At 25.2% G+C, this 15,004-nt stretch overlaps 1 protein-coding gene and 1 long non-coding RNA gene across 3 annotated transcripts; one reads left to right on the forward strand and one right to left on the reverse strand.

The window, feature by feature from the left end:
* On the forward strand, positions 1-11,073 carry LOC102681059 (persulfide dioxygenase ETHE1, mitochondrial). 2 transcript variants are annotated; one of them, XM_006609928.2, is made up of 7 exons: positions 1-299; positions 966-1,110; positions 5,345-5,530; positions 6,644-6,732; positions 7,952-8,162; positions 8,310-9,249; positions 10,818-11,073. In XM_006609928.2, the coding sequence occupies exons 1-6, from the start codon at positions 165-167 to the stop codon at positions 8,372-8,374; spliced, it is 831 nt and encodes a 276-aa protein (XP_006609991.1). In that variant the 5' UTR covers positions 1-164; the 3' UTR covers positions 8,375-9,249; positions 10,818-11,073. The 2 variants fall into 2 exon arrangements, with proteins under 2 accessions (XP_006609991.1, XP_006609992.1); XM_006609929.2 differs by lacking the exon at positions 1-299 and adding an exon at positions 320-338.
* LOC102680928 lies at positions 8,797-10,075 on the reverse strand. The gene is made up of 2 exons (XR_420919.2): positions 9,560-10,075; positions 8,797-9,226 (listed from the first exon to the last, which is right to left on the reverse strand). It is a non-coding gene; the product is annotated as an uncharacterized LOC102680928 (long non-coding RNA).
* Positions 11,074-15,004: the final 3,931 nt, after the last annotated feature.

The following is a 15,004-nucleotide window of genomic DNA, read 5'->3' on the forward strand; positions in this document are numbered from 1 at the left end:
AGACTTAGTATCTAATCAAGATAATACAATTAAGAAAATGATTTTTGTTTTTATCGTTGAGTTATTTTAATATTAACAAGCATCAAGTTCTTACAGTGCTATTAATTGTGATGTGAGGATATGTTATTTTAGGCATAAATAACATAATCGTTTATATTTTGAATATGTTGAAGAAATTGTGTCAACAATACCTAAATTTTTCAGTTGTTAAAAATAATTTAATTATTATGAATTCTTGTGTTAAATGTGCACCGCTAACAGAACCAATCCCATTTTCAAAAGATTTTTTGTTTCGTCAAGTAAGTCAATAACTGCGCAAGTAACGTTCTAACACCTGTGTATGTATTTGTTCATGTATTTCATTATCACAATTATACTGACATCTAGCGATTTATTACATAAATATTTTTAAGAAATCAATTTTTATTGCGTATTTTTTTCTTTTTATTCAATTAATTTATAATTTATATAAATCATATTATATTAAATGATAATATTATACATTATATCAAATTTATTATATTCATATTTTATTTTGATATAAAAATATATGTATATAAGTAATATTTTTATAATATTAATAATATTTTTAATGATATTGGAAAGTTAGAATATTTTTTAATGTAAAAAAAAAATAAAATAGAATATTCAACTATCAATCAACTATAATTTATCAAATACATTAGATTATTTATCTGGAAATTATTAGACATTCAATTAATATTGCATTTAATATTTCGTCGTAAAAAATTAGAAAATTAATGTATTTTGGTCTTGTCAATAATTTAATATAATATCAAAACATGTATATTATTATAAACAATTATACTTTATTAATTTAATAATAACATTATTTATTAATTCTTAATTAATTTAATTTTATTGTAATAAACAATATTTTTGCTAATGATATAAAAATCTTTTTAATTTTTTTTTTTTTAACAAATTTTAATTAAAATTCTTAGATGTTCGATCCTACATCCTGCACATATACTTATCTGTTGGCCGATATCAACGATAAAACAGCGATTTTAATTGATCCGGTCATTGAATGGGCAGAACGAGATAAAACTATTATTGAGGAATTGGGATTAACATTAAAATATGCTAGTAAGTTGAGAATATAATTACGTTTGTGCAGAAATCATTCATTCGCTGTTATTTGAAATTCGTAGGAAATAGGATGATTTTTTTTTCCTAAAAAATAAAATGAATCTGTGGAATATATTTTTTCAAGCGAAAAAAATTTTATTTTCAAAAAAAAAATTATTCGAAGGAATATATTTTCACCTAGAATAAAATTTAATCTTTTTAAATTTTTGTTATCATAAATTATTCTGTTCTTACGATACATGTTTAAGATAAAACTTATTTTTATTTTTGAAAATAACAATTATCTAAATGTTTATAAAACCTGTTAAATGATGTGTTAACCTAATATTATATATTTTTAATTTTCAATATATATATCATTTATTCAAAAATGATATAAATGATATTTTCGAACTAATTGCATTTGATTGTCATGTAAATGATTATATTAGCTTTTAATTAATCATTGTGATATGCTCTTTTGAATTATGTCCATATATGAATTTACATTTATTTGGTGTGAATGTGTACTAATATTAGAGAATCGTAATGAAATTTAATCAGTTGAAGTTTAATCAAACATTATCAAATAAATCACATGTTTTCATTTTAAAAATGATTTCTCATATGTTTAATGAAAAAAAATATTTATAATTGAGAAATTCGATGGAAAATGAGTACATGTAGAATATTTTCAATAAATAAAAATTTCTTTATATTTAAAACAAATAAAAAAATATATGAAAAGAAGATTAGATAATAATTTTTCATATCAATTATTATTTCATATTATTTTCTTTTTTTTTTTTAATATATTTCAAATTAATGTGTCATATTAAAACCGCGTTGATATATCAAAACAAGAAACAATAAATTAATAATTAAATCTATTTAATACAAGATGTAATAAAAAATGACAAACAATATAAATTCTTGAAATTAAAATTTAATATTAATTTTTATCATCTTATTAAATTCAATTATTATTAGTTAAAATAATACGTGTAAAAATAAGTATAATATAGAATAATATCTTAAGAAATTATTTTTTTAAAAATTATTTTTTTATAAGTTTATAATATTATAGTATAATATATATTTTTCATTAGACATCTCAACTTTTAACATTACAACTTCTATATTTCTTCTGAAGTTATTAAATTATTCTCAACAAGATTTTCATTTTATTTTGTAAAAAAGCATACTCTATTTTAAAGTTTGTTTTAATAAATTTTAATAAAAAATAACAGCATGCAACAGAATTTATATTATTTGTCAATTCAAATAATTACAATTCAGTATTACATTTTTTTAAAAAAAATTACTTTTTCTAAAACTTATTTTGCTATAAATTTACAATATTATGAAATATGATTATTTTCCACCAAGAATTTGGCAATCTTATACTTTAAAGCTAAATTTCTTCCAAAATCTATCTTAACTTTATCATGATTTTTAATTTATCTACATCGATTAAATTATTTTCAATTTAATCAGGATTTTCAGTATAACTTTGTATACATAGAAAAAAGCGCAAATATTATCAAATCTTATTTGTAATGTTAAAGCTATGCACATAAATATATTATTCAGTGGATTCGTTTTAACTATATTGAACAAACAACTAAATTAACTATCAATTGTTTCAATCTGATTACATAGAAAAAATATAAATTAAAGAGCACGATGAAACTGTAGACCATACCGATTTAATGTATCGCGTTGATATATCATTCCATACAATAGGGTCAAAAACGTTCTCGTCGATTAAAACTTCTTAACTGGAGTCTATTGAGCGCGAACACATCGATAATTCAATAATTTAATGAAGTGCAAGTATTATTAAGGAAACCGTGCGCTTAATTGTTCAAATTGCCACTCGAAGTCTTCCATTCGAAGTAAAGCGTAAAAGTCCACTTGAAAACATTAATTATATGGCTATCGGCTTATTGAAAAAAGTCAAAGCGTAATTTATACACATACAAGTTATTTCATGTAATTGGGCAAAGCTATATGTATTTTTGATAAAAATTTGAAGTAAAAAAAAAGGAAAGCTTAAAAGAGAAAAATTAAATGATATTGTTATGTTACTCTTATGTATTAATGGATATTTATTTGATATAAAAAAACAATTTAAAGAGTTAAATTAAATGATATGTTTTTCCTGTTTTAAATTGTTTTTGATGTATTGTATATTGGAGTTTTATTGATATAATTGTACAGCGCAATTGTATTTAATGATTTTATTTAATGGAATTTTTGCATGAAATCATTACTATTTTTTATCATAAAAGCAGTTACATATTGGGATTAGATGAAAATTAAACGAGAAACTGAATAACTTATGAAATATTTTAACATTTAATAGAAATATAATAAACACTTTTTATTTTTACAATCCTTTTCACGCTTCCAAATAATTTTTGAAGTATAAAATATTCAGAATATTGTTCAAAATATTCAACGTATTGTTCAAATATTTCTTAAACAAATATATATTAATTAATAATTGGAATTAAAATATAATATTATATATACGTTGAATAAAAAGATTAAATATATAAGATGGTCATAGCGAACATATCTTCAATCCAACGATTATGATAACCTTTATTTAAATAATTTGTAAATATCTTGTAATTATGTATCAACGGATTATCATGGAAATAATTCAATTTTACTCTTATAGATAATTAAATTTTCTAATCGGACGAGAGACTTAGTGCTAATTTAATTAATCGTTGTTTATAAACATGATACAACCGTTATGAAGTGAAAACAGAGTCGTTATGATAATAATAGTGGTCAGTGATATCGATGTTTTATAAAGTTAAAATATCGTATTATTTTATTTACATGTATATATTTTATTACATGTAAATCGATTTATGATAAAATAAAATCGATTTACGAAAAAATCACTTAGAAGAAAACAATGTATAAAAATAATTTATGAAAATGCATATGGTTTAAAAATTTTTTTGACGAGAAAATATAAATTTTTAAGTTTCCTTTTATAAAGAATTATCTGAATGTATTAAAATTTAATTAATATATTTAAATTCAGTTAACTAAGAATAAATATTAATATAAAAATTAAAAATGATATAGCTTAATTGTATAAAACATTATATTACGTAACGTATACACTTCTGTTCAAAAGTATGACGACATTCATCATTCTCAATCATATTTCGCTTTGAAAATTATGCTTATGAATGATCGCTTATTTTTTTTTTATATATATTTTAATATGCTTTAAATATTCTAATTATATAAAATATATATAATTAAATTATTTAAATATTTATTAGATGCTTATATATCTATGATGCATCTTCATTGTACATAATTTTTCATTTTTACATCTCCAATCCGCTTTTCAGGCTTGATTCTCCTCATTGCGCGATGTCTCATATGTCTGCTGCCATATATGCTTCTGAGTTTTCTTTGTTTATTATCCAAATTTCCAATGATAAAATAATAAGATGAATGTATATATAAATGAAAAAAAAATATATTTATTATTCATGGCATAGGTAAGATATTTTATGGATTATTTATAGAATATAATATACTTACGTGATAAAAACAAAATATATGAAGTTTAAAGAAATTCATTAATTATTTCATAACTTCTTCCAGATATTATTATAATCAAGCAAATGAAGACCATAAACGAAAAATTTAATAAGTCTAAGATTCCACTATATAATAATTTTATTTTACAGACATACATATATATATATATATTATTTGTATATATATTATCTATATATATATATATATATATATATACATATATAATATATTTTTTATAATAAATAATTATTTATCTGTATACAGATAAATAATCATTTATTATAAAAATTCGAAAACGTGACATTATTAAATCTTCCAATTGTCCTCATGCTTTTGAACGAGATTTTTACATAAAAATAAATATTTTCTTATTACGTGCCATTTTTTTTCGTTATGTAACTTTCTTCTCGCATTTTACAAAAAGCGCGTGTCACGATTTAATTGAAAAACTTAATCGAAATAATTCTCTCTCGTTCTCATTTATGTTATGTATTATTAACTGTTACGAATATATTAATGAAAATATCTAAAAGCTTTGAATGCGAGAAGTGAACCCCACTGAGTAAAATTTTAATATTAAAGTGAATTTTGAGGAGGATGGCCGCCGGCCAATGAAAAGCATTTGTGATGACCGATAACCTCTCCCCGTATGGGTAAATACCTTTTGCAGTAAATACGCATATGCACGCTGATCATATCACCGGAACAGGAAGGCTCAAGTGTTTGTTACCTGGTTGCCAGTCAATGATATCACGTAGCAGCGGCGCTAAGGCTGATATACTCTTGAATCCGGATGACCAAATATGCTTCGGCAGGCATAATTTACAGGTGCTTCCTACACCCGGACATACCGAAGGTCAGATATTTTTTTCTTTCTTTTTTTTTTTTTTTTTTATTATATTAGAAGTATTTACTTGCTTAAGAATGTGTTATACAGAGTGTTGATATATTTGTGGAGCAAGTTTGAAGAGTCTTTTCTAAGAATCTAAAACAAAAATAAAAATTGGTTAATAAAAATATCAATTGAAATGTATTTATAATAAATTATAAGTAATTTAGGCTTGCGTTGAATAAGAGGAAAGAGAGCGAAATAAAACGTTCTTACTCTCTTTCCATCATATGAATATATTAACACGTTGTACATACATTGTTGTTTATAAATATACCTGATCCTTTTGATTTATTATAATAATGTGATATGTATAATAATAACAATGATACATTAATGAAATATTAATAAACAATATAAATTAATGATGAACTTATAATTGAAAATAATAATTAGATATATTATCATTTCATAGAATTAATATTTTGTAATCAATTTATTAATTAAATTAATTATAGGTAATTATTTTATCTATATTGAAGTATATTAATTAATTTAATACGAAAAATTTGTTTCTGATATTATATTATTACATTTTTAATAATAAATATAATATAAAATATAAATATTTGTTAGAAGAAATAGATATCTTTTTATTGAATAAATATATTTATTTATTATTATTAATTTATTATGTTTTTTTTATTTTTTGTTATTTTTAACATATAGATAAAATATTTGTTTATATTTTGATATTTTGGCAACATTATTTTATTTTATTAATGTTACAATATGATGCATTATTGCCATTTTCTACTATGTTACTATTGTATATTTCATTTGTAACAATGTGATATTTTATATTGGTGATATATGAGTTTATTTTTACTTTATTTGTGTTTATTTGTGTTTTTCTATTTTTATCTAGTTTTATTATAGTTTTATTACATTTAAAATATTGAACTACATCAGAAATGATAAAAAAACAGGAACTGATCGATAAAACTTATATCATTACATTTATATTTATTAAATCTTACATTTTAATATTTTACATTTTAAAACATCAAATTTTCAATGAATTTGTTTTTCAGTATAATACCATGTAAGCTTATAATCGATAAATTAATATTTTAATAGGTTGTGTTACTTATGTCTGCTACGAACAAGGCATTGCATTTACTGGCGATGCACTTTTAATACGTGGATGTGGACGAACAGATTTCCAGGTTTGTATAAAAATTTTTTTTAAAATAAATTTAAACTTGGAAAAAATATTGCAAAAATTTTATTGGAAATAAATATAAAAATATATAGAAATATTCTTTATTCTATTTAATTAATTTTTTCGATTAATTATTTTAAAATGATTTGTAAATAAAAAAAAATTTAGAGAAATTTTTTAAATTTTTTCTTCGAATTTTTTTTTCGAATTCTATAATTTCAAAGAAAAATTTTATTTGTGAAACTAATATTTTACGCGAATCTATTATGTTTTTATAGATTTTATTTTATAATTATTAAATATATATTTATATTCAATATATTTCACGATTGACGCAATCGTGAAGAACGTTATAAACGTTTTAAATATCGTATTTTACGGAACATTTAATTTATGAACCGCAAGGGATGGTAGAGAGCGTTCAATCTTAAAATCTGGCGACGATGGATACTTCATACGGAAAGTGCTGACGTAAAATTATGTATGTTCAATATTGTATGTGATAACTTCTGCGTATTATGCATCATTTATTTAGAAGCTAATAATTTTAAAAGTGTCATATCATTATTTATTTAAATAAAATATTATATTTTTGTATTATTTTTTCATTTTATAAATTTATTTATATTATATCAATCGATGATATTTAATTAAATTTTCAAAAATACAGATTAAAATATAACAGCAATTTTCTAGATTAAATTGCACTTCATTAATTTATAAATTCCAATTATTTCAAATGAATTTGATTAATTATTGATTTTTTAAATTTACAAAAATATTATATTTTTTAATAAATGAATAGAATGACTAAAATGAAAAGCTAAAGTATTTACAGATGCACCCAATCTTGCCAATAATAAATATACATACCATTATTACAGAGAAAATAAAATAATTCTCCCCAAACAAACTTCTTTCTGGAACTTGTAATTATTATAATTAAAATTTTTATTTTTCTTATTATTTGTATTTCTTAATATGAATTTTTTAGATTAATAGACAGATTGTCTATCCTTTTCGAAAGCTGTATTAAATTTTTTCCATATAAAAATTTGAATAAAAAATGAATATAAACGGAACGTTTAATCATTTCTCAATCTATTATTAATTTATTATTATATTATTGTTTCTAATATAATTTAATTTATTATATATAAATTTAATTAATTTTTAGTATAATTTAAAAATAAATTAATTTTTATTATTTTTATTTATTATAGGGTGGATCATCAGAGATTTTGTATAAATCAATTCATACAAAAATCTTTACATTGCCACAAAATTTTAAGCTATATCCAGCCCATGATTATTGTGGCAGAACGGTAACTACAGTGGCTGAGGAGAAAATTCTTAATCCAAGATTATCTAAATCACTAAATGAATTTGTGAACATAATGAATAATCTTAATCTGTCTTATCCAAAAATGATAGGTATGTTAATTCATTTACGTATTATATATTTAAAGCGTTATATAATTTTCAAACTTTTATTTGAAAATCACGACAAAGCTTGATATTTCTGTAACTACTACTACTTTTTAAACTTTTATAAGCATAAAATTTTGTTTACCCTTTTAGATAAAGCTTTACCGGCTAATAAAGTTTGCGGATTATATGAAGTTCACGAGGAACAGAAACCATGAAGAGATGAACTCTTCTGTGGTATTTTTATGTTCATCGATCGACCGATGTTAATTCAATTTTGTCGTTTTATGTAAAATAATAGTTTATAATAAAAGGAATTTAATTATATAATAAACATAAAAAAAAAATTAAAAAAAAACGCGCGTATATTCTTAATTGATACTCTTGCTTTTAATTTTTAAATTCGTACTATTATTAAGATTAAAATTTAAAATTACATTGCAAAATGCGAAGTTGTTTTTACAGGACTTTTTTATTTTCATTAAACATTTATCCTATTTTCTAAATAATTATGTTAAATTTAAAAAGCTAATTAAATTTACTATATACAGATACAGAATATTTTGTATTCATTGTTGGGATATTTAGATCTCTGTATCAGTCAATATAATGCATTTATTTTTCTGAATTGAATGTAATATTCTTCTATAAACATATATCTTTCGTATAATAAAGAGGATTTTATATTAATATAAGTAAATGCGCTGAATTAGCCTCTACAAAAGCGGAAATCATTGAATCAAAAAAGTAGTTCGTAATAGTTCCAAATTTCGCCGTTAATTTCACGGTGTCCCTTAACCTCAAATATCATTCGAAGAACTGAATTTGTGAAGTACGCGAAACGAAATGTAAGACGGTAATAGAGATGGAGGTTGGTGTAATCGGGTAGTTTAAACGGGCTGTCTTGTCGAAACTCGGGATGAAGAGACCCCCATGGTGTGCCGCTGGTTTCTACTGCATAGCTGAGGGTTGAAATCGATACCGTTTCCAGGGTAACCAGTGGGTACGGTGGCCGACACACGGGCAAAGGTATGGGCCAAGGCTATCTGCTCGTGCGTTTTCATGCTTTCCTGAAAAAAAGAAAGAGATGAAGGTATGTATAAAAGAAGAGACAGTGAGGTTAGGGGCGCGGGGAAGAAGAAAAACAGATGAAACCACGCGGAATGTGTAATTTCCCTGGGTCCGGTGGCTTAGACGAAAAATAGAAAAGTCAGACTAGGGTATGCGGTTGTTAACAAAACGAAATGCTCAGAGACTTTTGATAAGATATATGTGTACGTTTCTCTAAACCGTAAAAAAATGAGAACCGAAACTAAGCGGATGTAATGATACAGTCTCAGGTAATTTGTCAAGCTTAAAAAGTTTTTAATATAATATGCTGCTCACGATATTGCATTGTATACCGTTTGATTTCGTTCCTCTCTCTCCTCAACCCTTCTCTGTCTCGTCTTGATTACGTATTACAGCATGGTTAAGTATTACAGGCGAATGTAAATGATGTCATAGCGCGGAATATTATTCTTCTTATATTCATACCGTTATTATCGATGTGTAATGGTGACTATGATAGATAAGTACATCTATAAATCGTTGTTTCGATCGACAATGTTTTCTTTCGATCGTATATGAATATATGCTATATGTTGCCAGGTTTATTTTATTTTATTTTTTGTTGGAAATCGAAACATTCGAAAGTAAGTTGATTGCAACGAATCACGCGCCTAACTTTGTCATCGATTGATATTAGGCTTTTTATACGTATGTTCTATACGTATGATATTTTGGTTGCCTATATCAAATGCGTGAAACCTTTGAAATATAAATTAAATTTATCATTTAATTGAATATTTATACAATTATGCGTTGTTAATCGTGTTTCGATTCAGAATGGTAATCACATACGATTCGATTAACATTTATTACATATGTTAAAGCAATGATTATATAGATAATATTAAATGTTTTCATTTTAGAATATTATTAATCATATAAAATTATCTTCATTATAATATAAATAATTCGATTTGTTATTTTAATTTTCATTCTATTTGCTATTTTTTTCCCGATGGTTTTTGAATAATTCTTAGCAATATTTTCAATAGAGAAAAGTAAAGAAATAAATAATCTGACATATTGATCGAAACAATGATTTGAAAACGATAAATAATATTTATATTTAATTTTTTTTATATTTTTATGAAAACGTTAAATTATAATATAATATAACATATAAATTTAATTAATTAAAATTTATTTAAATATTTAATTAAATTATTTAAATAAAATTTATTTAAATACAAATAGTTCAAATTGTTTATCTTAAATATAATTTATATAATTAATTTAGATAAAGAATTTCCTATATTTAATATATATATAAATTTTAATTTTTATTTATATGTTTTAAATTATTTTTTTATATAAAAGCTATTTTACTGATTAATACTAGCAGTTTGAATAGAATAGCCGTCAAATGTTTTGTTGAAAGTAACATTTCCGCCGGAAAATCTGTCAAAAGTTGACAATTACACAGCACGATGAAGTATATCATTTAAAATCACGATATTCCCGCCACATTATCGACTGACCATTGCGCGCATGTGAACGCACCCTCCGGCGCGGTCATCTAGTGACAGCTTTTGATTGGTCGAATCGTTTCAGCGGCACCGGCGCCGCGCTTCACCTCCATCTTGATTTCTCGTAAAGCGACCCACCCAGCAGCAGTGTCACAGTAGTACGCTGTGCTCTCGTATACGGCGGGTGAGTGGTGTCTTGCATATAACAATTTGTTCTGCAACGTTTCTGGCGTTTGTTAGTCAGTGCATCGTCATTTCTTCGTAGAAGATCGAACTAAGCCAGGAATCATTACGAGAGGAATCCAAACGACACATCGTGCAGGAGTTTTACGAACAGTCAATCAAGGAAGAAAGATGAAGGGGATGCTGGTGCCCGCACTGCTGGGCGTCTTGATGGTCTGCCGGGTTCAAGTAAGTACCTTTTGATTCAAAAGAGAAAAACAGAAATAACACGTCAGACATGTAACCATCGCGAATCGATCGTCTCGGACAATTTCTTCTCGACTAGTTTCGATGACAATTTTTATTTTTTTACCCTCTCGGCGAACAAGCGGCAAATGTCACGCGCAACGCGCATCACGATCGATGTAGTGACCACAGTGTACTTGTTTCATGAAATTTCTCTTAAATGCTTGCCAATTAAGCATCGTGTGCTACCTGTCAAACGGTTTACAGGGCTCGATCGATGCACCGCGATGCGTTCATTTAGAGTGCATTATACTGTGCGGCTGTAACGATCGACAACTTACGTACACGTACATTCTCGACAAGAATGTTTGCTTTCGTTCGAGGACTACACGATCAACCGCCTACTAGACTCCAACGCTCTTTCCATGCGACCGAGCGGCATTAATCGAATCTGACGTTATATATCACACAATATCCTGTCCTCGCTACTTGGATGGCTATTTTAATCGTTAATGTCATGTATCGTAATACGATTATATCAATTGCTCTTTTTTATTGTTTCACATCACAATCATAGATTCTTGATCAGAAATTAGGCCTCTTAAGATTTTCACTAAATTTTTAATCACTAATAGTGTATCACAATAACTATCTTTTTTATCAATTCATTATTACAGATTCTGGATTAAAAATTGTTTTTTGAAGTGTAGATTCTCATAAATTTTAATCATTAATGTCACATACTATGATATGACGATATTAATTAATCTTTTTTTTTTATTGAAAAGAATACGAGTCTTTATTAGAAATTAGATTTCTTAATGTATATGTTTTCTAGAGAATTTTAAAAATTGTGTAATTATCGTTCTATCATATTATAATTATGTCACGATTCTCGTTGCAATCGAAAAAATATCGATAAAAAGAAGGAATCAATTATAAATCTGCGATTAACTGTCACATATAAAATTTTTGTCAAACTTCTTTACGTAACATTCGAGGATAAAGTTGAATCAAAATTCTCGTTCGCAAAGTGTTAACGGTGTTCCAGCGATGCCGTACAAGTTTCGGTGTGTTCTTTTTGTCGGGAAAAAAAGAAGCACGGTCCTTAGGAAGCGCTCGCTTTTAAAACGTTTCAAAGCACACCTATCCCGGGGGAGTAACCTTGTGTATGCGCAAATTATCACGCATGAACGAACATAGGCAAAACTCCGGAGGCACAGACAAAGCAAAGAGATTGCAAATACGTAAGTCGCAAAACGGATTTGCGAACGATTTTCTCGTTAACGTTAATTCCGTGTGACAGTTCAATTTACGTGCTCGTTTCTCCCATTACCACGAAATAGAATCGCGTCTAATAGATGGAAAAGTTCGTTCTGGGAAGGTGCACCACCATTTGGGCATAGAATATGAAATAAGAAAGATCGTCGACTCGACTTTATTGTGCTTATTCTTTTTTTTTTTTTAATTTTAATTTGTCCAAGAACCAATGTTGAAATTTTGTTTGCAATTTTTTTTAATTAATTTATTTTATCTATTTTTAATATATAATTTTTAATATAGAAAATAAAATAATCTTTATTTCAACTTTTGAGCAAAAAAAATTTGACTTGATTTACGTTTTTACCTCAATACATTCATTCATTTCATTCTTTTCATTTTATTATAATTTTTTATATTTATGTATTCTGTTTTTTATAATTTCTATCTTATTATATTTCATTCCATTCTATTCTATCTCTGTTTTTAATCAATTGCCATATAAAATAATTTAAATTATAAATCCATTTTGGATTATAAAATTATTAAAAATGAATATTTTTTATTTTTCTTATTTTTCAATTATTTTATCGATTCTAAAATTTAGAAAAACGAATAAATCTGAAAAAAACGATGAATTTTGTTTAGTTTGTAAGTTTTTTGCGTTATGTTTTATTATGTTTATTATATGTTACGTAATACGATAATTAGATTGGTAGTTGCAATTTTACCAGGTAATTTTCCATCATTAAATTTTTTTTTCTTTTTCAAGAAGATAATTTGAAAATAGTGTTTTTTTTTAGAATAAATGAGCAATAATTTTTAGAATTCTTTCCAGGCAGAATAAATCAGAACTATTTTAAATAATATTGGATAGAATTTTTTCTTGAAAAATCCGATATACAATATACATTTTATAATATGGAATTAAAATAATTTCCAATTACCAATAATTTTTAAATGATAATATAAGTTACTTTATAATTAAATCAATAACCAACAATATTTTTTCATTTTCTAAACACCACTTCTTAACTTGAATAATCAGAATCAAATATTTTATAGTTAAAAAAAAAAAGTTGTTGAATAAACGTTGGTCCCGTTTTTTCTCGATATTCAACCGTTTTTGTACTTAAACGCAATTACGATCTTCACCTAGATTTACTATAGTTAAAGGCATGCTGTGTCGCATGATTGAAACGCACAGTTAAAGGTTTTCCGGTGGCTTTCGATGTTTCCTCATTTCCCGCGGTCCCATTTTTCCATCGTAAAGCCACCGTTTTCACGGAATAAAAAAAAAGAAAAAAAAGATATTTCGCCGCTTAAATGTGGTTCCTTGTCCCCATGCTGGCGTACGAGAAAATGCTCTGGTAATGGAGCACGGAGTAAATGAGGACGAAAGAGTTTCAATGCATTTTTCATTTTCGACGCAGATTCTTTTAAGGTCATCTTTCACACCGCTATCTTCTTTCATTCTCTCCCTGTTTTCCTTTTTTTTTTCTTTTCTTTTTCTTTTTCTTTACCTTTTTCTTCGTTCTATCTTTCCTCTTTTCTTCGGTCGTTCTTTAATGTTTCTTTTTTAATCAAACTGCATATTAATCCGATAACGAAATCACCGCTTATAAGAGCGATTATTACTAGAGTGGAAGTAAATGCAAATGCAAATGATTTACTCGCGCCAGATACAGAGATAACGTCAGATATTCCAGAGATAATTTAGCAACGATTACCCGAATGATTCGAAATGAAAATCTCGTGTAACTTGAATCTTATAGATATACAATATCCGAGTTTGAGAGAAATTTTTGTTAACGAGTGAAACATTTTTGAAAGTGATTAATTGTATTCATTAATTTGATAAATTAAGAATAAGTGGATATATATATATTCGTATTTTTTATATCTTTTTTTATTTAAATGAAAAGAATATTTCTTTGTATATAATAATCATTACTCGTATCTTAATGAAAGTGGAAAAAGTTAAAAATTATTGGAAAGAGAGATTAATTTAATGTAAATGAGACATTTTATTATATTGCGGCAATATCTCACGTAAAATTCTCGTAAAATATTTAAATCTAGCAATATATAGCTGTATATATAGTTGTATTGTTCTTGGAAAATATGCAATCTTCAGAAGAATTATATACTTGAATCTCTACTTCTATCTCTAGTAATCTTTCCTACAACTATGTACTCGCATCGAGTACACATGGATATAAAAGACTGACTTACAATAGAAGAGAAGTAGGATATAGAAGTACTATCTAGTATCTTCTTCCACTTTTTATGGATATATATAAAGTTTAAAAAAAAAATATCTTGGCATTTTAATATTAGAAAAATAATCGAAGAACAAAAATTTTAATAAATAAATCCGATAAAATAATTATAATTATTTTGCATACAATTTTTTTAAATACACGTTCCTTTACAATATATTTCACATGTATTAAAAATAAATTCTCATTTCTTCGATGAATGAAAGATGCACGACTGAAGAAATGAAAGAGAAAGAAAAAGTATATATATTATAACTCTTACAATCTTATTTATGTCCATTCTCTAATCATTTTTAAAATATCTTTTTCCTTTTTTTTTTTT

Source organism: Apis dorsata, unplaced genomic scaffold, assembly GCF_000469605.1.
Source record: "Apis dorsata unplaced genomic scaffold, Apis dorsata 1.3 scaffold_65, whole genome shotgun sequence".
Lineage (NCBI taxonomy): Eukaryota > Metazoa > Arthropoda > Insecta > Hymenoptera > Apidae > Apis > Apis dorsata.

Bases quoted from the DNA above. Each gene is read 5' to 3' on its own strand.
- LOC102681059 (XM_006609928.2), top strand. From the start codon at position 165: ATGTTGAAGAAATTGTGTCAACAATACCTAAATTTTTCAGTTGTTAAA. The intron at 5,531-6,643 runs GTCAGATATTTT...ATATTTTAATAG, and splicing joins TACACCCGGACATACCGAAG to GTTGTGTTACTTATGTCTGC. The intron at 6,733-7,951 runs GTTTGTATAAAA...TATTTATTATAG, and splicing joins GTGGACGAACAGATTTCCAG to GGTGGATCATCAGAGATTTT.